We start from the raw sequence: 26,697 nt of genomic DNA, 5'->3' as shown, positions 1-26,697 counted from the left end.
CTGTCCCAACCGGCTTCCAATCGCTCCGTTACAGCCGGCTCCACCATTCCCAGCATTTCCTGGCCTTGACACGCCCACCAGCAGTTCTGCGGGCTGTCGGCAAACCAGCGCTGCCCCAGAATTCATCCGACACTCTAGCCACCTGTCAGCTGTTTGGCAGCCCAGAAAACACCGCCGGAGATGCTGGCAGTCCATTTGTGAGTTGCCGGTTTGTGGGATGTTGCCGAAATATCAGGCGTGCGCCCACCCCCATTTCGAGCTACTGCCACCATTGTCAGTTGCCTGGGGCCTCATACTTGCTGCCGACGTCTACCAGGCATCCTCCTGGAAAGCAAGGAGAGACATGTGATTAGACATCCGTTATGGGGGTTGTCATGGTCCCATTCCCCCCTGGCTTGTGAGGGTGTTTGCGGTGGTACCACTGTAGCAATCGAGGAGTGTCGACATCCACCTCCCTCACCCAGGAGGCCTCTGATATCAGGTACCCTTTCTACCGCACTAAATATTGTAAACGACCTCAGCAAAGCTGAGAATCTTGTATTTTCTGGATCTCATATTGATCCCCCTTGACTGGCCCGGGTGACTTCACCATACGCTTGAACGTTGGTCTCGTCACTGGCTTTAAGAGGTTGCTATGAAAGACCGGATACACCTTGCCAAGGTTGCGGGGCAACTGTTGTATCCTGAACGATCCTATATATTTCGGCCCCAGTTTTCTACATGGCCTGTGCAGCTTTAAGTATTTCGTGGACAGCCAAACCATGTCCCCAACCTGAAAGGGCTTTTTTTTTATTAAAATTTTTATAAAGTTTTTACAATAAAATCCCTCCCCACCACCCTCCCTTCACCCCCCTTTAACCCTCCCCCCTTCCCAGAGCTGAATGCAGAGCTAAAAACAGCAGAAGAAAAAAACATAAAAATTAAATAAACATCAATCAACTATATATAAATCCTAAAGTAATTAAAGAAACCCCCCCTTAACTCCATTACATTAAGATCAACATTAAAATCAACAAATCTAACCATAACAACTTTACGCTATAAATTATTCGAAAGCTAGATAATACTTTCTAATCCCATATTTATTCTGAACAAAGTTTACACATCTTTTCCATACAGAATTATATCTCTCTTGTGAATGGTCTTTCAGATAAGCCGAAATTTTAGCCATTTCTGATAAATAAGAAACTTTAAAAAACCATTCCTCTAAGGTGGGCAAGTTGTTAAACACTTCAGCAAGGTCAGCGTATTCAGGTGGAAAGGTAACGGCCCACCCTCTCCCTTGTCCTGTCTTTCCTCACATTCCCTCCCCCTTGGACCTGCTCATGGGGTGGCAGGTGGGTACCAACACCTATCCGCACCTTCCGATAACCACCCTCCCACCAGATCATAGGGCTCCATTTATCCAACCATGCTAACCCAATATAACAGCCTCCGTCTTTGAGGGCACTACAACGAATCAGATGATCTCCCAATGATCTTCCAACTCCATCCACACAGGTTCAGTGATGAACGTGGCAGGAGCCCCTCCCAATAGAGACCCATCCACTTGCTCGGCTCGAACTGTACTGGCTTACATAGGGCCCTCACCCTAATGCCCTCTTTACGTGCCACGACCTCACTGATAAAGCACCAAGTAGACCCAGTATCAAGGAGAGCATTATACTCCCCCCAACGCCCTGACTGTGGACTGACCAACCCGAAGAGGATAGTGAATGGGTATATGGGTTCACTCACCATCGGGTCTTCTGAGTTTCCCGTGTCCTCATCGTACACGATTAGTTGAGGTCCCATCATGTCTTCTGTCTTTGGCCACTCTCCCCTAAGCACAGACCCCTTAGCCTGTTGTACTGCCGCCCTTGATTTTTCCGGAATCTTTCTCGGGGTGCTTTTCGCAGGAGACTCCACCTTTCCTTTGGGTACCGGACCAGGACATTCTGCAGCACGGTGCCATGGTTGGTTACAGCGAAAACACTGAAACGCTGGGTGAGGCATTCCAGCAGATGGACCCACCGACCCATCACCCCTTGGGCAGAATTCTTGGAAGCCCGTGTCCAGATCCGTTACAACATGGAACCACTCCTGCAGCCTACTTGGGATCCCACGATATACACACGCTTGATGTAGATCCCTGTCCATACCCACCCAAAATGGGTGTACTAACAGGCATTCCTTACTAGCTATCTGTCTAAAGTCTCGCACATACTCCACGGCAGGTCTGCCACATTGCTTCACTGCCAACAGCTCTCCTTCTGCACGCTGCACTCTGGACACATCTTCGAAGCGGGCCCGTAAGGCTCCCCAAAACAACCCAATGTTAGCCAACTCCCGGGCATGATCACTATGCAAGTCGGCCACCCACTCCACAGCCTCCCCCTGCAAGGTTGCTGTGACTGCCCCTATCACGGCCCACTGGATGGATAAAGGTGTCTGTAGCGATCCAGATGACCGATCATTTGGCTAAGGAAAAGTGCCAACCAGTCCGGGTTCCCGTCGAACATAATTGTAAGAGGCAGAGGACTCCAGCCGGGTCCCTGAGCCCATGGACCCATACGCCATCCTGGCCCAGGTAGGAGACCTATCTGGGGCCTAGCCCCAGGTGTCATTATATCCATTCCCCTATTGGTTGGAGCCCCAACCGCAGGACCTGATCCCCGGGAAGAAACCATCGGTGGAACAGACAATAGTCTCCCTGTTCCCCCAGCTCATGACCTATCCATCGGCCGGCCTGCACCCTGACTGGCAGCCCTCCCCTGGTGCATATTGCCCCCATAGCCAGAGTCCAGCTTCAACTTCGGACTAGCCAACCGAACTGACCCATGCCTGGCTGAAGCGAGGAAGAACCGGGCTGCGACCACGAAGCTGCTTCTGTACCCTGGTCCCACCATTGCCACGAGGACGAGTCCTAGTAGCCTGCCTCTCCGAAATGCTCTCATAGGATGTCCATCATTATCTGACCGGGGACTGTGGAGTAGCTCCAGTCCTCCTCCTCATCTGTTACACGCCTTTCCCTCCATTCAGCCATTAACTGACCCTCATCCCCAGACGCAAGGCCCTAGCCAGTTGCCAGACCAGTAACGGATAGGCTATGCCATCATTCCCCGGATACGCTGTCTCCTCCTGACATAGCTCCCTGGGTCTCCGGGACCTCACTTGCCTGTTCCGCAGGTCATGCCTCCACCAGTTTGGGCCGCACCAAGGGCTGGTCAGTTTCCTGAGGGTCTGACCCAAGAACCCCAGTTTGCGCTGTTTCAGACTCCGGCCCCACAGGCATCGCCTCCTGGGTAACCTCCGTCATATTCCCAGTACAGACGGGGAACCAGAGTGGGTCCAGTCAACCCAGGCTGCGTATACAAACGGAAGGAGAACACTAGGAAAAAGGGATGAGTGAGTGCGAACTTTCTGTCAATGATCCTACCGTACTCCTGGCAAGAACGACACTGAGGCAATCAAAGCACAGGCAGCATCAGCTTTTCCTTGAGGAATCGTTAGCATGCAAGGCAAACAGGCAAAGTTTCCCCTGCTAAACAAAGTTTGCGCTGGGAGCAACGCTCCTTAACCAGTCTCGTGCAACCAGCCCCAACCATCAAACCAACATCCGGCCGGAAGTACAATATATGGCTGGTGGCAAGCCCCACTGGCCTTTTGCTCGCCCGCCCCTGCGTCTCTGTTCAAACCAGCTTCCAATCGCTCTGTTACAGCCGGCTCCAGCATTTCAAGCATTTCCTGGCCAGCACCAGCAGTTTTGCGGGCTGTCGGCAGACCAGTGCAGCCCCTGAATTTATCTGACACTCCAGCCACCCGTCAGCTGTTCGGCAGCCCAGAAATCACTGCCGGAGACACTGGCAGTCCATTTGTGAGTTGCCAATGTGGGGGACGTCGCCGAGGTGCCGGGCGTGTGCCCACCCCTGTTTTGAGCTGCTGCCGCCATTGTCAGTTGCCTGGGGCCTCGTACCTGCTGCCGACATCCTCTCCCTGCGTGCTGTCCTATCCTTACCCCTCCTATGTGTGTCGAGCCCGGAGGGCTAGACATATATTTTAAAAAATAAAGACTACACATTGAGTTACGAATCCATCTATGGTGATGTTGTCTAATCCACATTTTTCTATCTTAGCTGTGGTCTACTTTGCAAATGCCTTACTGAAGTCCAAGTATACTATGTTTACAACATATCTGATGATAAGCAAAAAAAAATATGTAATCTTCCTCATGATTTATACAAATAGCTTTATAAGTTTATAGAATTGTTTGAGTTGCTATTGAAATTCCTCAGTTTCTTTTCAGCAGTGAAGTGACAATATATTTGTCCTTGAGATAAACACATTCTTCTTTTCTAAACTTTTCAATTCCCTCCCCCCTTATATTCCTTAATCTTCCTTTCCTCCTGGTCTAGGATCTGGCCTTCAGAACAAATTTACCAGGGGTGACCACAAATTTTATTGTGTAGTGTTTGCTGATATTTAGACAGCCAGATTGGTCTAGTGGCTAGAAACTAAAAGGTTATGAATTCTAGTCCTACCTTAGCCATGAAAGCCAGTTGGGTGATTTTGGGCTAGTCTCTTTCATCCAACCTCCCTTACAAGGTTATTTTATGGGGAAAATAGGAGGAATTGGATTGTTGAATTTGTCAAAATATGGGATATTAATTAATAAACAAATTAAGCAGGTCAGTGTCTTTATTTTAAACTTGTGAGCAAGCTTTTTGGGAGAGCAGAGTCCAAAGGCATTGTAACTCCTACTGCATGTGGTTTATTTCTTGACAGTGGTAAAAGGGCTGCAGTAGGCCATGCTAAATCAGATATCCATACTAGGTTGGCATCAATGCAGTAATCACTGGCCAATTGGGAGCCACCTATTCCCACAAGCTTTCTGGCATTACTAAAACACTGTCCCCAATAGTTATAAATGCACATGGGTAGTTATCTATAACTTCTTTCAATTCACCCTCCTATTTTGCATGGTCTGGGTAACTTTACTGCCTCTTTCTGTATTAGTACCTGAAGGCAGAAATGTCACTTTTTCATGAAGCAAGGCTTTCACCAAATAATTCCAAAAGCTCTAGAAAATTCTGAACAGAGCTCTGTAGGGGCACATAAGCCATAACTGAATTTACAGGTAGATGTTCAAACTTAAAAAAACATGTTTATAACTTTGAAGATTTCATTTTTCTATGCCATAGAACAGGTTAGATTTTGTTTTGTTTTTTAAAACACCAAGTGTAAACAACTTTGCTGTTTGATAGTTAAATACTTGGCTTAGATCTTTATCTGTTTAAATTTATACTTGTGTCATTCTAATAAAGGGTAATGGGTAGACGAGTACTTTACACCTATGATGCCTGCCTTTTTATCTAACACTTTTTCATAATTCAGAAAGTCATTTTGATATTAAAACCATTCTATTTTACCATCTGAAACTGAAAGCTTTCCATAGGTGACTGATCTTATGGAAGCCAGTTTGCAGGAGGAATCTCATTAATGAACCAGGTGATCTGCTTCTTACACAAGATGGTTCAGCTCACAATGCACGACTCTTCACTGTGTATTACAGTGCCATGTCTAACTGAACATACCCAGTAATGATATCCCAATGTTTTAATGATAGAAACATTTGGAATATGGAATGAAACTGCCAAAAGGAGCTTGCTCTTTCAAGTAGGCTGTCATCATGGGCATAGCTAATCACACACACAAAAAAAGGGTGAACCAGCTATAAAATGTATCATTAACAAAGGAGGTAGTTGTCACATGCAGCCACTCCATGAAAGTTATCAATATACAATGTTGCAAGAAAGAATGGTTACATTTATTTGTTTTTTGTTCCTTTGAGCCAGTTTTTGACTCCTAGTGATTGCATGGACTCCTGCACATTTCTTGGAAGTTTTCAGAAATGGTTTGTCATTGCCTCTTTCCTAGGGTTATGAGGGTGTTACTAGCTCCAGTTCAGTTGGCTTTGTGCAAAGACAGGATAAGAAGTTACAGTCTCCTAATTTCTAACCCAGTGCCTTTACCTCTAAACCAGCTGTCCCCAACCTTTCCAGCTTTGTGAACCAATGGCAGTGGGAGGGGGGAGGGAGGGAATGATTTGGCACAAGCATTAGATAAACGCGCTTGCACAAATGGACCTTCACTCAGGATCTTTGCACACTCGAACAAGTAGAGCTTGGTGGACTTGCATGCTCATCTGCTGTGTAGGCAGCCCAGTTCCAAACAAGCCATGGCCTGGGGTTTGGAGACCCCTGCTCCACACCAAACTGGCTCTCTTTTGTTAAATGCAGATTGTTTTAATTTTTAGTTCTAGGATCTGTCTGTATAGTATTCTGTTTAAATTAAGGTCCTTGGGTCTTTAAAAACATTATATTTTTTTTTCCAATAATCAATACACAGTTCCTAGTTTGTATTGTGATTAAGAAAGTTATTGTTATTTTAATGTGCAGTAATTTAGCTTCAACCATAATTGTTTTTAGAGTGTGTAGCACCAGATTGAAATGAACAGTGCAAATCAATGCAAAAAAATAAAATAAACTTTTTTCCTCTTCAAAAGTACAGAAAAGATCATTATAGCAATTTACTTATTAATGGCTTTAATGCACAGATGATATCTTTTGGCTGCTATATTATTCAGATTATGTCTCCTGTTATGATCAAATAGTAGAAGCATTAATAGCCTGTAGATCAGACATGTCAAACTTGCAACGTCACGCAACGTATCAGAACTTTTTCCCCATTGCCAGTAATAGAGTGGGCGCAGTTTCCTTGTGACACATCCAGCCTGCAAGCTGGCAGTTTGATACCCCTGCTGTAGATAATACTATAACAATCTATGTACAAAGATGCATAGCTGCAAAGTACGTTTGTAACCTTTCACGCTTCAATGGCTCCTTTTTAGCTCCTTACACATATCAGGCAATAAATCTAATTTAGTTGGCGCCAGTCAATTGCTATTTTCCATAAATCTTAATATGACTGCTTTAACAATTTAAAACACACACACAAATCAAAACAAGATTAACATCTAATTAAATGATACCCAATTTAAGAGATAAAATGGAAAGCAGAGAAATATTATCATGTTCTAATTCAGGTCCCCCATCCACATTTTTATGCTGTTCTGCCTATGTTGTGAGCTAATCACTTGGCAAACACTTAAAAGTTCAAACAGCTAAGAATTATATATTTTCCCTTGATCTGGCTAGTCATTGTGACCTTCTCCTTCCCTCCCTCCCTCTCTCCCTCCCCCCCTCTCTCTCACACACACATACACACACACACAACACACACACACTCAGACACACAGAGAGACACCAATGCTAATTTCCTCCTCTTCCCTTATTTTGACTCCCTTCATTAGGGAAATGAAGGGAGTCAAATGAATTATTAACTGGGAGTTTCTCACATGCATTTTTCTATGGGTTATTTTCTGTAGGTTATTTTCGCTACCTAGTCATTTTTTTCATCGAGGTCACATTCTATAACGGTTAAGGTATTGGACACTTAATGTTAAGGTCCTGAATAGCAGAGAGATCCAGTTTCTAGTCCATCCTTATTCCTGAAGTTCCATGGATAAATCTCAATCAGTCTCCTTTAACTCTACCTGCCTTATGGGGTTAGATTGTGGAAATAAAATAGGTGTGTACTGCATGTAGATTTAAATGCAAATGAAAAAAAAATACACAAATTTTGGTTATTTCTTTAACAAAAATCCATTATAATTCTTATACATATTATTGAATAAAGCAAATTTCTCTATCCACATTTTTATTGTGTATGTCAGCTTCAGTACAAATCAATTTAAGGGCAGGATTGAAATTGCCCTCTCGCAATTAATTGCACAGAATTGTCTCTACAAGAACAGTACAAAGTGCCTTGGAGAATCACTGAAGAGTTTTAAAAAAATCATTATAATAGGGTTGCTGATTTTTAGGTTAAAAAAATACCAAAAATATCATGTGATGTCCCTGTCAACTCTACAATGAACCTGGCTGCAGCCATCTTGTTCATTCTTGGTTGCCACCTGAATGGGAAGGGGTACAAAGTATCTTTGCTAGTCTACACACTTCTGTGTCCCATGGGAACCAAGGTCATTCTATCAGTTATATTAGAGGCGTATTGTTAGAAAGCCCGCCAAACTATTCTAGTTTGGAGGAAATTTCAGACTTGGTTTCACTTTTGACCATGCTGATATTTTGTATCCAATAAACATGTTCTTTGAGGAAGCTTCTAGCCTTGGAGTTCTGATTTATTTGGTTCTATCTATTGGAACCATGACAGTCCCATTTAATTATATACCAATCTATTTTAGAAATCTTACAGCATGAGCATATTTTCCTAAAGGAATAAAATTCTTATACTGTACTCTTTATTTATTTCTTGTGCCATAGCAAAATTGTGTGTGTCTACATACCACTACAACTCTTGTATCTGTTTGTTTATAAACTTTAATTGGGCAAAATAGTGCATCATAGAGCAACTTCTGAACAAGATACCTCAAATGGGTTAACTTACAGAATGCATCCAAAACCTATTCAGATCCTTAATCCAATGGGACTGAAATTTGGAAAAGTTGTGGCTGTTTCAGCACTGTTATGCTACCATGCCACACCACTGCTACAATTGTCTTTTCCAATGCTCCCTATCAGCTTCTTATTTTTTGAAGAGTGCAAGAGGGTAGGTGGGGCGTGGCACAGGTTGAGGAGGCTGTGATCATGTGGGGCATGAGTTAGAGAGGTATGGGGGGAGCAAATGGCCAGTGTGGCAACTGAGGGAAGGGCATTAGAGGGAGAGCAATTTGCAACCTTTCCTACTGTCTTCCCCATTGACTTTATCTCTGCAAATCTCCTATAAACAGTCAGTGGAGAAGTTGGCAGGAAGTTGTAAGTTCAAGGCCAGCAGGCTGATAACTGACTGCTGCTTGGTACGGAAGGGAGCAAGGGACTATACAAGAAGTGCAGCAAGGATTGGGGAGTGTGTATGAGATGCATGAGAGGTCTAGCAAGTATTTGAGACGTTGCATGAAGGTGCCTCAGAGGCATAGTACGAGTCATGAAGGCTGTGCAAGGAGTGAAAGGATGCCCAAGAAGTGCAGGAAGAGTCAGGAAAGGTGTGAGAGGCTGCAGTACAGATCAAGGGTGTAAGTTAGAGTAAGAGATGCAAGGGTGTGGCATGGTCAGAAAAGGTGCAAAATGGTGGACTTCCAATGAAGATAACCAACTGAATGCATGCTCAGGGAGGGATTCCTGAAGGTTTTTTCCCCTGGGCTACAGCTCTTCGACTATTAACTGGCATTCCTTCAGTTTTTATGATCCACCCGGATCAAGGGACATCTAAGAATTAACCTTCAAAAGCCTCTGATACAGCTGTGTGATGCAAGCAATCTTAGGAGCTGTGCTTTGAAGTTGCTGTATGCCAAATGCTGGGGAGCAGGCTGCAATCTGTTTGCCATTGAAGCTGCTGTTTTGAAATTTATCTTTCAAACAGACAATATGTTACGCCTTTCATTTCTTAATCACCTTTAAGGACTATTAATATTTATTAGGTTAAAAGAGTTAACTTAAGAGTTAATCAAAGTTTTCATAGTATGGATTGTACAACTAAATTATTGAAAAAGTTTCACAATGTTAAATTTTCATGCGCCAGGACAAAATATGATGCTATTATTAAATCAGTATTTAAAAATTACTGTGACAAAATACTTACAGAAGACTTGGAAACTGCAGCATTTGTAACCTTTTTATCTGATGCAGCCAATCATAATGAAACTAAACTGTATCCAATACTAGTAAGATATTTTAATGTTACCAAGGGCATTCAAGTAAAATTTTTAAATTTAGAATCCATTGAGGGCAAAACTGCTGAAATTTTGTCAAACCATCTATACAGAGTAATAAATGAAAACAATTTGAAATCCAGAGTTGTTGCACTAACAGCTGATAATACAAACACAAATTTTGGTGGGCGAAGACGCAAAGGGGTAAATAATGTGTATGTTAAAATACAAGATTTACTCCAAAAGAAAATACTAGGAATAGGTTGTAATGCACATATTTTGTCAAATGCAATCAACATGGCGTCATGTGCCATGCCAATGATGTAGAAGTAATAATAACTATAATTTATTTGTATTTTAATCATTTTATTGTTTGTGTGGCTACTTTAAAACAATTTTGTGAAGAAGCGAATGTTCAATACAAAAAACTTTTAGGATATTCAAAAGTTAGATGGCTTGCTCTAACACCTGCTATAGAGCGTGTTCTACAATTATTTGAGCCTCTCCGTTCATATTTATTAAGTTTAGACAAATGTCCTAAAATCCTGGAATCGTTTTTCAATAATGAAATATCTGAGATATTAATGTATTTTGTACATAATCAAGCATCTATTTTTCACAAAACAATTCAAATATTGAAGGTGAACACATTTCAGCTACAGAAATTAGTCTTATTTTGAATGACTTTATCCTTCAATATAAAACTTGATTTGAAGAAAAATTTCTTCCTTTAGTTATAAAAAGAAAATTGTCAGACTTAGAGGAATCAGATCTGGGCATAATGGAAAAGTTTATCAAAGAAGTGCAGAATTTTTACCAAACATGTTTTCAATATATCGAAGAATGATCTGAAACAAACATCACAGGAAATAACAGTTTCCCATGGTGTTTTTTGACTTCATTGCAAGTATATTAGACAGATATTGAATCTTGTGTTGAGTTTTTATTTAAAGAAATGCCAGACATTAAAATAGATGACAATTATCTCTTTGAAGAAATTAGAAGACTGAATGTATTTTTAAATTCTGAAAAATTAATACAGTGGGAAAATAAACACGTTGAAATTGATAAAAGATGGGTGGAAATATTCAGCCATTTCAAAAATGAACATATTCCATGTGAAAATTTATTTATTCTTGTTCAATTTATGTTGTGCTGCCCTGGAACTAATGCAGCAGTTGAAAAGGTTTTTTCAGTTGCTAATGGTTTTTGGAAAAGTGAGAAATTGAGATTTAATGTTGATACTCTAGCTGCAGCACTTGCCATAAAATTCAATATGAAGGATATTTTTTGTTCAGATATTTCCAATATATTACTAGAAGATGATACATTGACAAAAATATTCATTCAATGGAAAAGTACTCATTTAAATAATAATTAATAGGCCTGTAAGCATAATTACAATATAAAATGTTATTGTTACAAATGTTTTTTATTATGCATTTATCATATTATAGTGGATTCTGTATTATTGTTGCAATGAATAAAATGTTTCTTTTATTTACAATATTTTTTTTCAATTTATTTGTGTCCTCATTGTAAAAATGTTGGTCACCTTATGTATGTGTATATATGTACGATAGATATAAATAAAACTGATATTTTGATTTCATTTGGTTTATTTGATATATGTGTAGAACAGATCCTCATTCAGAATCAACTGAAGATATGTGAATTTCCATGAAAAAATATACATCCATAGAAAGAAAAGAAAAGCACAGAAAGCTTAGGTTAGCTTGAGAGTTAAAATAATAAAACCATTACCAATAAATAATAGAATCCTATGATCTTTTGTTTTCTTCATATTTAATTCCTTCTCAACCTTACCTCAGCAATATTCTTTTTGCTTGAACAGCTGTTTAACATGAGCATTAAAGAAAATAGTTCTAGGAAAACAGTTATATAATGCCTCTACAAATAATCCAGGAAGAAGCACCAGTCATAAAGTTTGTGAATTTTTTCAAGGGAGTAAAGCATATAAGGGAAGCTAAGCATGGTGAGAGTGGAAGAGCAGAAAATACAGAAAAATTACAATTGAATATCAAGATGTAGAAAAATAACATTGCAGAAATTTGCTATGTTAGTATTTAATTCTGTAATTATTTTCTCTTGAAGTTATGCCCTCCCCTGTGCTTAGTCTGAATGGTGCTAAATAAGGCAAGAATCATGTTCCCAAGATTTCTCTGCTATAAATGTCAGCTATAACACAGATTGCATTTAGAAGTACAAAATAGATTTATAACTGATGATGAGATTGCTACAGAGTGGATCTATACCTTAATCTCATAAATGATGCATCAGTCTTTCTAACAGCCTGCTGGAGAATTCCTACAGATAGTTTGAAGAATGAAAGTTTAAGTTATTTTCAGAATTGCAAATTTCACATTCTTGGAATGCACATCAGTCAGATGTCCTAGCAAAACAAAATTTCATTAGTAAATAGGTTGAAATAATAGAAGCAGAAACAATGTAACTATAAAGAATAAATGTAAACAAATCCTCGCATGTAATATAGATATTAATAAACATAGAACATAATATATGTATTAATAAAGATGTAAGATTAATGAAAGAGAACTCTGGGGTATTATTAGTTTGAAAATCTTACTTTGACTTCAAATCAAGTAAAACAAAGTGTGTTGTCTTTCTTTCCCAACACTGAACAATATTTCTGTCAAGTTATTAATGCAGAACTACTCTACAAAAAAGATGTCTTTATTTGTTATATTTTAAAATACCATCCAAAGCTATTTTTCTTTGATTTAAAATCTTGATGAATCACTTGCACTTTGATTACCAACTTGAGTTGAGGTTAGTTCCTGGTATTTATGTTCATGGAGTTTCCTTAACAGCATAAAAAAAGTGTTACCGCTGTCCTTTTCCATGATTCCCCCCCCCCCCAATTTCTGAGTCAAGCTGATAGGCCTAGAAGCCCCAGATAAAATTTTGTGAATTTCGCTCCTAAAATACAAATTAGGTCTGACCCTGCTTAATGTCAGAGAAATGCTACCACTTGCTGAAATTCTCTGGTCACAAAACCTATACTAGTAATAATTGTTATTGGCCTTGCAAAGAATATGAGAAAATACTGGGTTACAGTACAACACAGTCCAACTTAGTACCTACTTAGAGTGGATATCATTGAAATGATGGCTTGGCATAAATGTTTGGCCAAAATAGGTACTGATATTTTATAAACATTATAAGAGCATAACGTTCTTAGATTGTGGTGGCAAAAAAAATATCAGAAGGAATGTAGTAGCATTTTTTCTGAGTGTTATTAAAAGGCAGAAGCTTTTGTGAGCTGCAGTTTATTCCTTTATTCCTTTAAATAAAATGTGTTAGTTGGAAAAGGTACTTCTGGCTCCTCCTTATTTTATAAATTATTTAGCATTGAAGAAACTGTTATGTCCTGGGCTTTGATTGATTGAGCAGGTGCAGGAAGCTGCACTGAAACCTGGGCAGACCACATGACCTGCTCGGGCCAGACAGGCTGTCTCCGAGTTACTGAGCATGCGTTTGAGTGGGAAAATATGTTGCATTCATTGGCTGACAATGCCCCAGACTGAATGTATAAAAAGGGGTGGAGCCATTTTGTAGAGAGTTCTGTTAGCTGAAAATAAAGAAGTACCTGTTTGTTACTTTGCCTCATTCAATGCCTACCAATGCAGAAAACAACATTGGTGACAAAGGTGGGATCGTGCTGCAGAAGATTCAAAGGCTGACTCACCATGGAAGACCTGCAAGCGCTTAGAAGTGCGGCATTCCAACTTCCTTTCACTTTGCCTGCCAGTACAAAGAACCCCTTTGGAAGCCTGCGCAGCACGAGGCATTGAAAGAAGCCACCAAAATTTACCATAGCAAAGATCGGGTGTGTTTCTGAATTCAACGTCATGCATCCTGAACACTGGAGCTCTTACGTTACCAGGGTGGAAAATTATTTCAGAGTCAACCAAGTTCGGGAAGACAGACTGAAGGCCGTGACATTGCTGTGTGTTTGTGGTCAAGAGACTTTTGACATCGTTGAAAACTTGGTTGCTCCAGCACCCTTGGAGTCCATTCCTTACGCAGAGCTTAAAATAATGCTCAAAGAGCATTTTGAGCCGAAGCTGTCGGTCATCGCTTGGCGACATGCTTTTGAACAGCAGGAGCAGTGTCCAGGAAAGTCTGCCGCGGATTTCATTGCTGCTCTGCGTCAAGCTGCAAGGCCTTGCAAATTTAAGGACTTGGAAGAACGGCTACGAGATCAGCTAGTTTGTGGTCTGAGGAGCCTAGATTTTTGCTAAGGAAACTGTCTCCTTCCATGACACGTTGAGGGAGATAATGGCCGAAGAAGCAGCAGGTGGAGCTGTTAAGGCCTTGCGGCTCTCTAAGAACCCTCCTTGCTCGGACACAGTCCATCAAGAGGTTGCTGAGAGGGTTGAAGAACCAGAATCAGACAATGAGGTCAATCGTTTGTAACAACTTATGGACAGAAGACCCCAAAGGCAAGCTGAAAAAAATGTTGACAAGACAGTTCCCTTCTCTTGATGTTTCGAGTGTGGAGGCCACCACAAATGTACCGAATGTCATTTTCATTCCGCCACTTGCTGGGCCTGTGGCCAGCAAGGCCACATCGCTGCCATCTGTTTGGGTCACAAGAAAGACCGACCTTCAGAAGAGTTGCCTCAGAAAGGTACCGGGGTTCCCAGTCAGAACAGGGTGGGGTTTTGCACGACTAGAAGGAGTGTATTTAGAATGGGTGCCCACCACCCATTGAAAAAAAAGCTCCATATTGAAGTCAAATTGCAGGGGGTCCCCTCTGACATGAAGTTGGACATGGGTTCAGCTCTGTCAATCATTTCCCAGAAAACCCTCAAACATATTTGCTGCAGAAGTGGCCAAAGAGTTAAGCTCAGGCTGTCCAACCTTATTTTGCCTGACTTCCAGAATTCCCGAGTACATGTTAAAGGGGAAGCCACCCTAGGGGTGTAGTTTAGGAATTTTGAGGGCCCTTTGGATGTTGTCGTGGTTGACAGTGACCGCACGAGTCTGATTGGACTCAATTGGTTTGAGGCGCTTGGAATTCAGGTGACTGGTTTACACAGTCTTCAATCGGCAAGTCTTGCGGAGGTGTGCAAGGAGTTTGCTGATGTGTTCAGCCCTGAGTTGGGGACATAAAAGGGGCCTCCAATTGCCTTAAGGTTAGACCCCTCCATTGCACCAATCAGGATTAAGCCTCGTCGGGTGCCTTTTGCTCTTAAACAAAAGATCAATGCTGAGCTGTACAAATGGCTGCAGCAAGGCATTTTGGAACCAGTGAATAGTAGTCCATGGGAAACACCCATTGTCATGCCACTTAAGGCCAACGAAGAAGTCCACATTTGTGCTGACTATAAATGCATGCTAAACAAAACATTACAGCAGCACTCCTATCCGGTGCCTGTAGTGAGCCACATTTTGGCGTCTCTACAGGGAGGCTGAATTTTCGCCAAATTAGATTTGGCTCAGACCTATCAACAGCTGCCAGAGAACGACGCCATGGCAGAGGCCCAAACTATTGTGACTCATCAGGGATCCTTCAAGGTTTGAAGGCTACAGTTCAGGGTAAACGTAGCCCCTGGCATTTTCCAAAGTGTGATGGAGCGAACGCTCTGTAACATTCTGGGTGTATGCCCATATTTCAATGATGTCCTCGTTGTTGGGGAATCAGTCAAAACCTGTCTGACAGGCTCTGGGCCATTTTGCGGCGTTTCCATGAAGTGGGGCTGAAGCTCAAACAGGAGAAATGCAAAATTGGAGTAACATCCACAGAGTTCCTGGGGTTTTGCATAAATACCAAAGGCATCCATCCTGCTGAATGTAAGCTCAAAGTGATCCAGCAGGCCCCAAGTCCTAAGTTGAAGAGCGAGCTTCAAGCCTTCCTTGGACTTCTAAATTTTTACCATTCATTTCTCCCTCACAAGGCCACAGTGGCAGAGCCATTACACCAGCTCTTGGACAAACAGGCTCCATGGAAGTGGACAAAAGTCCACGAAAGGAGTTTTGCTGAGGTCAAAGCATTGTTGTCTTCTAATGCTGTTTTGGCTCAATTCATGAGCAGTTGCCAGTTAGCATAGCTTATGATGCATCCCCTTACGGGATTGGGGCTGTCTTAAGCCATCTCAGAGCTGATGGGACACAAGTCCCTGTAGCCTATTACTCCAGGACTCTTGTCTACTGCTGAGTGCAATTACATGCAAATAGATAGAGAGGCCTTGGCTATTGTGGCTGGCATCAAGAAGTTTCATGACTTTTTGTGGGGCCGCCACTTCATGGTCTTCATGGACCATAAGCCGCTCCTGGGGTTATTCACGACGAACAAACAGACGCCCCAAATCATCTCTCCTAGAATATTGAGATGGTCAATATGTCTTTCTGCTTATGAGTACTGCCTGGTTCACAAACCAGATAAGGAAATGGGCCATGCTGACGGCTTTAGTAGGTTGCCTCTACAGCTATTAGAGTCGGATCCTGCTCCAGCCAACCACATCCTGACTATCCAGGATTTGCCGGAGTCTTCCCTCAATGCAGGGGATGTGGCTGCAGAAACAGCCACCAACAACATGTTAACACGCTTGTTGAACTGGGTGCTGTCAGGATGGCCTGACACATGTCCTGGCACTAATTTCCAGAGTTTCTGGAAAAGGAAGCATGAGTTATCCACTTTTAAAGGTTGTGTCCTGTGGGGCAGTAGTGTAGCGATCCTAACCGCACTGAGGACTAGATTCTTGACTTCCTTGCATGAGCGACGTCTGGGACGGGTGTTATGTCCTGGGCTTTGATTGATGGAGAAGGTGCAGGAAGCTGCACTGAGACCCGGGCAGACCATGTGGCCTGCCCGGGCCAGACAGGCTGTCTCCGAGTTACTGAGCATGCATTTGAATGGGACAATACGTTACATTCTTTGGCTGACAACGCCCCAGGCTGAATGTATAAAAAGGGGCAGAGCCATTTTGTAGAGAGTTCTGTTAGCTGCAAATAAAGAAGTACCTATTTGCCTCATTCAATGCCTACCAACGCGGAAAACAGAACAGAAACCCTATATGGAAACTTTTTTTTTTCAATGTTGATTTTGATGGCCTTCATTTGTACTTTATTGGATGGCTGGGAAAAAAACACACAAAAAATGCCTATATAAGCAGGTCTGTTGAGAACAAATAATAGCAACATGTGATATAAATTGAGTCAAGCAAAGCAAATCTAGTGAAATCTGGCACACTATTTTAATAGATAATGTGCAGTTAGATTGCTGATTTAACAACTGAATGGTTTTCTCCCTCCCCCTATTTTTTGCCTTTCAATTGATGACATCTTGGGCTGGTGATATGCTTTCTTTGCAATTACCTACAACTTTCCTGCTCAGATCATCAGAAGCTGGACAGCTAGAATTGTGTACATCTAGTACTTTATGAACAAATAATAAGAAAAACTACTCAGGATATGAAACTGGGTGCAGTAACCCTCATTTTAGTCTTTATGGAGAAACACATGAATTAGGTATTTTGTTAGCCATACAGGAGATTTATACTTCATTTTAAAAAGTCATACCACTGTTCTCAAACCTAGTAATCTGTAACCTGTATGACAATCATTTATCTTATTGTAATAAGTATTTGTAATTTGCAAATATAAGAGAAAGTTTCTTCTCCAGTCATAAAACTACAGTAATTCCTTATTTTGCCTTCCAAACATCTATGGGATGAAATTCCCCTGTGGCCACTATTTCTTCTTTACATTGAAAGCATGGATTTATCAGAAGTGTTTTAATCAATAGTTGCTTAATGAATGTTTATCATTGATTTCACCTTGATTGTGTATCTTGGATTAAGTTGTTACCCAATGTTACTCTAAAAAAAGTATTGATGTTTTTGATACTTTTCTCTTTGTTACAGGTTTTTAAAAATATCAACAGTGAAGATTCAGGCCAGGGGCATGGAAGCAGAAGGCTGATTAGTTTCTCCCTTTCAGGTATGTTTTTCTTTAACATTTAAAAAAACAAGACTGCATTATCTTATTATAAGTTCCAGTGAATTTTTTTTTGTCATGCCACTTAAAGCTCAACAAGTCTGGTCTATTCTGAATACAGTATTCCAAGAGCAAAATCCCTTCTCTTTTATTGCCACCTGTCTATGAAGAAGAGAGCAACTGGAATAGATATCTGATGAGCACCTTGCAGAATGATTAGTTTACACTGTAACAATATTATTTACTAAAATAAGAGGAAAGTTTTTTTAAAAAAATTCCAGAGAAATTCTTCAAGATGTAGTTTTGTGCGGAAGATGGACAATTAATTAAACTTGGGTCCTGGTGATATTTCAGTTATATATTAAAGAGGTGGAAATATTTTAATATTTCTCATCAAGATTAGTAAGGTAAGCATTTGTTCAATTTTACATGGGCATGTTTTTCAGGTTTGTTAATAAATAAGTCTTTTAAGGAGAAATGAAGAGGCATAGTTAGTGCATACTAGAATTTTAAAATCATGTCAGCACTGCCAATGTTTTTTCAGCATTCTGTTCTTGCTATTCAATCTCCTGAACCATAATTTAGATATTTTAATTTATTCTTTATTGTATCAATCTTCTTATCGTGTCTCCTTCCTCTAATTTTAATTCATTTATTACTGTCTTGGAAACTATCAAATACTAAATACTAAAGAAAGGGGGAGGAGCCAAGATGGTGGACAGGCAACAAAGGCTGTAAAGAGGTCCTCCAAAAGTAAAAGCTTTATTTTATTTTATTTTTATTTTAACTTTTTAATCCTTTTTAACATTGCATTTTAACCTACTTTTAATCCATTTTTAACCTTTTTAAACCCATTTTAACCTATTTTTAAATCTGTTTTAACCCTTGACTTTTTATAATAAAGACTTTTTATAAAGGATATATACTGGAGAGGCTACCATTGTTTTACCTACATTTTAACAACTCTACAAGAATGGGGAAAAGGAGAAAGACAGCGTGTTTATTCGGCAGCACAGAGTTTTTCTAAGCCATTGAAGCAGAAGAAAATGGGAGATTTTGCTGCAAATAGACAGTTTGCTCCAGTAACTCATCTGTATGTGATTCATTGGAATGTGATTTACAAACTGAACCTGAAAGCAAACAGCATATAGAACAGCGGTTCTCAACGTTTGTGTGACGGCGACCCCCGTCACACAAACGTTATGCGCATGCGCGGCGCGGCGCGCATGGGGGTGGGCCCCCCGCGTGCGGCGCATGCGCGGTGCCCCCGTGTGCGGCGTGCATGCGCGGTGCCCCCCGCGCACGGCGTGCATGGGGCGCCCCCCCCGCACACGGTGCGCATGCGTGGCGCCGCCCCCCGGAGGCGCACCGCCACCCCCACGCGCAGCGCGCGTGCGCGGCACCGCCCCCCGGAGGCGCGGCGCACCCCCGGAGGCGACAAAATGGCGGATCGCCGCGTTTGGCGACCCCACAAAAGAGGTCAATCGACCCCAAATGGGGTCGCGACCCATAGGTTGAGAACCGCTGATATAGAACTTTCTGTTTCTCTCACAGAAAATAGCTCCCCTCCCTGGAATTCAGCACCCAGTTTTCCTGCATAGGATGGGATAGTAACAAACTTACTAAGAGAGAATGAAACAGATCTCCTTTCCAGACAATGTTTGCTCACAGCTCAAACTGTAAATTCAACCTACGAACTTTTATCAATTGTCACAAATAAGGTTGACTGCTTGAAAGAGTCTTTTGCAAAGTTTATCAGCAGTCAAACAAACATTGCAGAAGGACCCAGGAGAACACATAATGATAGACATAAGATGGCTAATGCAGAAATGGAAACTAGAATAGGCCCCTCTCCCACTTCTATAAACGAGAGAGGAAAGAATATCCACAAAGAAAACAAAACTCAGTCAGATAGTTCTAGAGGTGACCATTATAATCTCAGTTTACAGACCAACCAAGTTACCTTGCAAATCTATGACAATAAAAAGAATAGAGGACCTTTGAGTGATAGAAAAGCTGTTAAGCAATCTCTGAGCCAGCTGCTCCGCTGCAAGTATACTCAGATTGATTTATTATATGCAGAGTGGTTCCCAGCAAGAAGGCAACACATGTGAATTTTGTTATCCTTCAAGCAGTCCATAATTCCCTCAATGCTTTTTAGAATGAAGCACTTCCTGGGCAGTTTTTCAATATTTCCAATACCTGTCTTCCACTCAGGGAACCTGCGCCTACTCCTGGTTCAGTCTCTCCATGAGGGAACTATGGCTTTAAATCCAAGCGGCAACAGACCTCATACTGATAAGTTTGAAGCAGGGGCAGCTGAATCGACCCTGAGAAAACAGAGAAGTGATCCACAAACAGAGTTTCCCACAGTCACTGATTCTGCTGAGGGTGTACCAGAAGAAATGTTGATAGACTTTAACGATGTATTGCCAGAACCTGAGCAAGCTAATAATACACAGAGACTGGATGGTTTAAAAGAAGCATTGACCACAACTAGTCAATCAATCTAATACAATCAAATAACAAATATTATAACTATCCTCCAACAAGTGCCCCTATGGAGAACTTGAACTGACCATATGAAGGCCAGTGCAAGAAAAACACTTTAAACATCATATCATGGAATGTAGCCCTTAATCATTCTGATCCTCTAAAAGATAAGGATATTATATTGGTGCAAGAGACTTGGACTGTTGATGATCTCCTGCTTAATGGATATTATTCATATAAGCTGGAAACAAGGCCAGACAGAAGCCCAGGGAGACTGAAAGGAGGGCTGGGTATATTTATTTCTACCAATCTGAGAGCAGAGTCCACATTTATTACCCCTTTAAACCATTCAGCAATGGCACTTCTCTTCAAGTGGGACTCAGTCCTGCTTTTGATAATTAATTTTTATCTCCCTCCTTCACTAAGAAAAGCTGAAACCATTGCTGTATGGCTGGAATTGGAACACTACGTTAATAAACAACTCATGGAATACCCAAATGCCAGGGTCCTATTAGGGGGAGACTTTAATGCCAGATTGGGACCAGATGATTATACATTATTCATGAAGCCTCATCAATACCCACCATCGGAGGTCCCTATATAAACCTCATATGGCTCTCTAAAGACATTAGAGCTAACTATGCCTTTGTCTTGCCAAGTTGGCAAATAAATTTAACTTCATATCTAATGGCTCATGGCCTTGTGACTATCCTGGCGAGTTTGCATTTATAGCATGGTCCAAAACTAGCACCATTGATTACATCTTAACTTCTATCGACTTAGTACATTATATAGAAAACCTTGAAATCCTACCTTACCTAGAAAGTGATCATCTACCTCTTTGTGTATACATGAAGCTCTTTATCAGGTAGATACCCTCCAAGGACCATTTTATCCTTGCAATCTCTACAGTCGGCCTAACAAGATGTCGAGTCAAATGGACCCAATCAGAAGGTAAGGAGAGCCCTAACAGAGGATAATTTTCAAAAAATCTGTGCAGCCTTTATATCAGCCAACCCGACTCAAGACTTATTAGAACTATATAAAACTTTAGCTTATGAGCTACAACCATTATCAGCATATGACTGAAATTTCTCAGTTAAGAGGTCCTGTACCGCCTCCAAACCGTGGTTTGATAAGGATTACGTAGAAGCCAAGAAAGCCCTCAACTTGGCATACAAGTACAATAGCGAGACTGGATATGGCAATAAAGCAATTCTTAAACAGTTACTTACACTCAAAAAACAATTCAAGCAATTGATTGCATTCAAGAAGAGACAAGACACAAGGTCTTCCTGGGAACAGCTCATCGTGGCAGCAAAGCAAAAGAACTTATTTTGGCGTCTAATAGCTTGCCGCTCTGAAAGAATCTATACCCATTAGATTGTCATATATCTCCTATAACCTGGAAACTTCATTTTCAGAGAATGTATGAAGCCCCCTCCAGCGAAGGTACAAGGTCTATAATGAAAGATTTACCTGAATGGCCTCCAGTTTCAGAGTCTGAAATTAAATCCTTCATTGGCCAACTCAGGATCGGGAAGACTCCAGGAGCTGACTTCATTTCGGCCAAATTACTAAAGAATAATATGGAGTGGTGGATACCCATCTTGGCAGGGCTATTCATCTATATTGACTCCACCGGCCATGTCCCAGAGGATTGGGGTTTGGCAGTTGTGGTCCCAATTTATAAAAAGGGAAAGAGAGACGACCCTGCCAATTACAGACCAATAAGTCTGCTAAATATAATCAGCAAACTCTATGCAAACCCCTTCAAGATAAAGGAGTGGCTGGATCTTGAGAACCTGATTGCTGAAGAACAAGCTGGGTTTAGAGAGGGGAGAGGCACTATAGATCAGTGCTTAGTTCTTCATCATTTGATTGAAAAATACGCATCAGATAGACCTGTATCATTATACACTGCCTTTATAGATCTTAAATCAGCTTTTCACACAGTTACAAGGACTAAGCTATGGGAGAAGCTGGAAGCTGCCTCAATTGATCACAGACTCCTCCATCTGTTACATGCCTTACATACCAAAACATCCAAACATCAAATGAGGTGTAAAATGTAAGGGTCTCTCTCGAGTCTCAGTTGAAACTCAAAAGGGGGTTAAACGGGTGCATTTTGGCCCCTTTGCTCTTCAATTTTTACATAAATGATATGGTAAAATGGTTAAATAATCCAAATTACCACCTCCCAAAAATAGGTGACCGCAGCATTGCTCTGCTGCTCTATGCAGATGACTCTGTGATTCTCTTCAGGTCACCAGTTGGCCTTAAAAGAGCCTTGTGAGCCCTTGTCCAGTATTGTAAATATAATAAACTGGACATAAATTATGAGAAAACAAAGGTTACGGCTTTTGCAAAAAGGCCAAAAGGGTACTCATGGTATTTAAATAGCCACAAAATAGAGCAGGTAACAACCTTTAAATACCTAGGGGTGATCATCCATGCCACTGGCTCACAAAAAGCCTATGGAGAATACGTGGCTGCCTCTGGCCAATGATCAGCGAATGCCATTCTTAATTTTTTCCGCACAAAGGGAGGACACTATGTTCCAGCTGCAATTAAGCTCTTTCTGGCCAAGTCGCTAGCACAGCTTCTCTATGGGACCTTGCTTGGACCCTCAGCTTCGTGTTTTACACCACTGGTATGAGTTCAATCCAAATTTATCAGAAAAATTATCCAGATGCCGCACTGTGTCCCAAATGCACTTCTGCACCTGGAGAAAGGATTGATAAAAGTCGAAGCAAGAATCTGTATAACTTCCTTAAACATGTGGCTAAAGCTTAAATGCTTTCCGCAAGGCCTTACTCCATTAATTCTTTAAGATAAATTCTCCTCTTCATGGATCAAGGCAGTCAAGTCCAACCTTGCCAAACTAGGCTTCTCATTAGCCTCAATTCTCAAATTGGATAATGATCAAGCAAAACAAACCTTGCATCAAAGAGTAGAGGACATCGAGAGGCAAGCGGACATAGGTATAGCTCCGCTGTTTCTGGCTCCAGACTCTATTAAATACGTGGTTACACCTGCCAGGTATCTTAGTCAGTTGGAGTCAGTAAATCACCAGAAAGCATTCTCACTTGCACGGGGCCATGCATTTCCATCAGCCGTCCTGTGCAGCAAGTATAAAAAGACTCCATTGGCAGAAAAACTCTGTGGCTCAGGAGACATGGAGACCATTGGACACATACTACTTCGATGTTCCTTCTATAAAGCTATTTGGAAAAACCATATTCTCCCCATAATTGATAGGTATCCTGGTCATTCGGAAAATATTTATCTCCAGTGGCTGCTTAAGGACGAGCAGGCAGAGATCATGGCGCAGGTGGCTAGATTCTGTGCAGCAGCATTGGGGATTCGCCAGAAACATAAATAAACATTTTAGATCTTTTTAATAATGTTTTATAATCAAGTTTATTACGTGTTTTTATCCAGCATTAGACTATAATCAATGTATTTTTATTGTCAGGTCAGTATGATTCAGTTTTTCTGAAACTAGCTAGTGTTTTTTTTTATACTGTCTATAAAACCAGGCAGACCTTGGTCACCCATTGATTACATCATTAATGGTAATATATTGCTATGTCTTCTTATGTTGGTTCTGTTTAGTTTTGTTTTATTTGAATGTTTAATTTAAGTGTTGGTCTTCAGCTGTAATAATAAATTGATTTGATTTGAAATACTAAAGAAATGTGCTTATAGATAATAAAAATGAGCAAATTGTAAAATGTATCCCATTCTTTCAAATGTCAGTGGGTAAAGCATTATGGTAGATGTAAATTATTGAAAAACATTCCTTTTTAACTGATTAGGAGCCACACAATAGTGACTTTAAAAGATTTGGAAGATTTATTATAATAAATAATAAATGTTAATGAATAGTAAGAAAATTGCTTTATTAGATGAAACATTTATTGCTCAAGAAAAGCCTTGTCATATTAAAATATGTTCACTTGAATTTTCTGTAACTTTTAAAGTAGGACTCATTATTTAATATATTTGTATTGCAGACAGCTCTTCCCCCTTTTTTTACTCCACAGTACATCTCTTTGGGAGATTGGTCTAGATTGGTCTAGATTAGACCGTGATTTTCCTGTTTTCCATTCCATCGTATCTGTTAAGAAACACATCCTATCTTTCCTTAGTTTTTTTATCGATCTGGTGAAGTCTCATTTCTAGACAAGCTTTTGTAGAGGAAAAAAATGATGGTGGATAAGCTGCCTTTCAGGGAAGCCAGAATATTTCCTGGCCTTCTTAATAAGAAATTGCTGCATCTTCTTGGAATGCAGGTTTTGAAAATTACTTTAACAATCCAAACCTATATGGCCTTCATTCTTCTCAACATTTTTCCTGGCTTAAAAACCACTTAATCATAATTGGTTTTTTATTTCTGAAAACCGTTAAAAAGCAGCTATATCTGTTAGCAATAACATTAAAAAATTTAAATAGTTCCTTCTTTTCAATGTATAAGTGAAATATCACCAGGACCCAAGTTTAATTAATTGTCCATCTTCTGCACAAAACTACATTTGCATCTTGAAGAATTTTTCTGGATTTTTTGAAAAAAAACTTTCCTCTTATTTTAGTAAATAATGTTATTACAATGTAAACTAATCATTCTGCAAGGTGCTCATCAGATATCTACTCCAGGTGCTCTCTTCTTCATAGACAGGTGGCAACAAAAGAGAAGGGATTTTGCTCTTGGAATACTGTATTCAGATTAGACAAGACTTGTTGAGCTTTAAGTGGCATGACAAAAAAAAAATACTGAAACTTTTAATAAAATAATGTTCTTTTTTATCAGTCTTATACATATTTTATAGTTAATTCTTGTATATTATTCTTTAGAATTAGCTCCCATAACTTCATACAAGTTAATTAGTTTATATGAATCCCAACTTCATCCATTTGGAATCATCCTGTATGTTAAGCAACAATTTTCGTCATATTCAATAGATATGCTGGCTATAAATGGTGGGGGTTGTAGTCTCAGGGCTTTTTGTTTGTTTGTTTGTTTGTTTAAAAGTTATTTTCCTTATTTATGCCACTCTCCCTGTTCTGGTATATACAATTATATTAGAAAACATTAATTTGCTCTATCTCCAAATATATATACACACATGCCTGTGTGTGTGTGTGTGAAATTATTATTGTTTCTCTAACTGAATCATTTTAATAGATTTATCTCCAAAAATTGATCTGTGTTATGAAATGTGCAATTCATGCTAGTTTTTAAATGAGTGAAAAAATATTCATCCATTTCTTATGTTCTCATTTGTTTTTAAAATTTGGCTGTCATTTTCAAACAGATTGATATATATCACTTAGATAACCTTGTCATTTTTTATTGTGGGCACAATGACACACATTAAAAATTAAGTTTAGTTGCTTGCTCTCAAAGTGTAAACATATATAACATACATTTAAACATATTATATACAACATATGTACAGACCTACACCTTCCATAATAATAAGAACCCTACACCGTTTAGGACAAATGGCTGTCCAGTCTCTTCTTAAAAACTTTTAGTGTTGGAGCATTCACCGTTTCTGGAGGCAGATTGTTCCACTGGTTAATTGTTCTAACTGTCAGGAAGTTTCTCCTTAATTCTAGGTTGCTTCTCTCCTTGATTAGTTTCCATCCATTGCTTCTTGTCCTGCCTTCAGGCATTTTGGAGAATAGCTTGACTCTCTCTTCTTTGTGGCAGTCCCTGAGATATTGGAACACTGCTATCATGCCCCCCCTCGTCCTTCTCTTCATTAAATTCCAATTCCAGCAACTGTTCCTTATATGTTTTATCCTCCAGTCCCCTAATCATCTTTGTTGCTCTTCTCTGTACTCTTTGTAGAGTTCAACATCTTTTTTACATCATGGTGACCAAAACTAGATGCAGTATTCCGTGCAGCCTTACCAAGGCATTGTAAAGTGGTATTAATACTTCCCATGATCTTGATTCTATCCCTCTGTTAATGCAGCCCCGCACTGTGTTGACTTTTTTGGCAGCTGCAGCACACTGCTGGCTCGTATTTAAGTGATTGTCCACTAGGACTCAGAGATCCCTCTCACAGTTATTACTGTTGAGCAAGGTACCCCCTATATTATACCTGTACATTTGGTTTTTCTTGCCTAAATGTAGAACCTTACTTTTTTTCACCATTGAATTTCATTTTGTTACATATAAGTAACATTTAAAATATGAATCACTGTCCATCTTGAATACACTTATGCAGAGGTCTATGATTTATAAACAGCCAGAAATGATGTACAATATAATAATCCTCTTCATCAATAGAATGAGTTGAAAAATATTCTTAGAGAATTTTAACAGGTGTCTTCATTCTCTTTGATTCATATGAACCCAAGAAATGCATTTCAAAAGTGGACAACACTACTGTTCTTTGTATATTAGTTATACAAACATTTCAATCTATATAGCAGGA

At 40.3% G+C, this 26,697-nt stretch overlaps 1 protein-coding gene across 11 annotated transcripts in view; it reads left to right on the top strand.

Annotated features, from left to right (window-relative positions):
* Positions 1-26,697, top strand: part of HECW1 (HECT, C2 and WW domain containing E3 ubiquitin protein ligase 1) — a 357,453-nt gene that overhangs the window by 200,228 nt on the left and 130,528 nt on the right. For all 11 annotated transcript variants that reach the window (XR_005555972.1, XM_039336700.1, XM_039336697.1 and 8 more), the window contains one exon: positions 17,680-17,755. Coding sequence is in view for 9 of the 11 variants with exons in the window: in XM_039336700.1 (XP_039192634.1) it covers positions 17,680-17,755 (76 nt within the window). In the remaining 2 variants the exon portion in view is untranslated. The remainder of the gene's footprint in view (positions 1-17,679; positions 17,756-26,697) is intronic.

The sequence above is a fragment of the Crotalus tigris genome, unplaced genomic scaffold (genome assembly GCF_016545835.1).
Source record: "Crotalus tigris isolate CLP2741 ecotype Arizona unplaced genomic scaffold, ASM1654583v1 scf7180000017666.379230911805:20528666, whole genome shotgun sequence".
Taxonomy (NCBI): domain Eukaryota; kingdom Metazoa; phylum Chordata; class Lepidosauria; order Squamata; family Viperidae; genus Crotalus; species Crotalus tigris.
The sequence above is the reverse complement of the archived record's forward strand: the minus strand, read 5'-3'. Positions and strand labels throughout refer to the sequence as shown.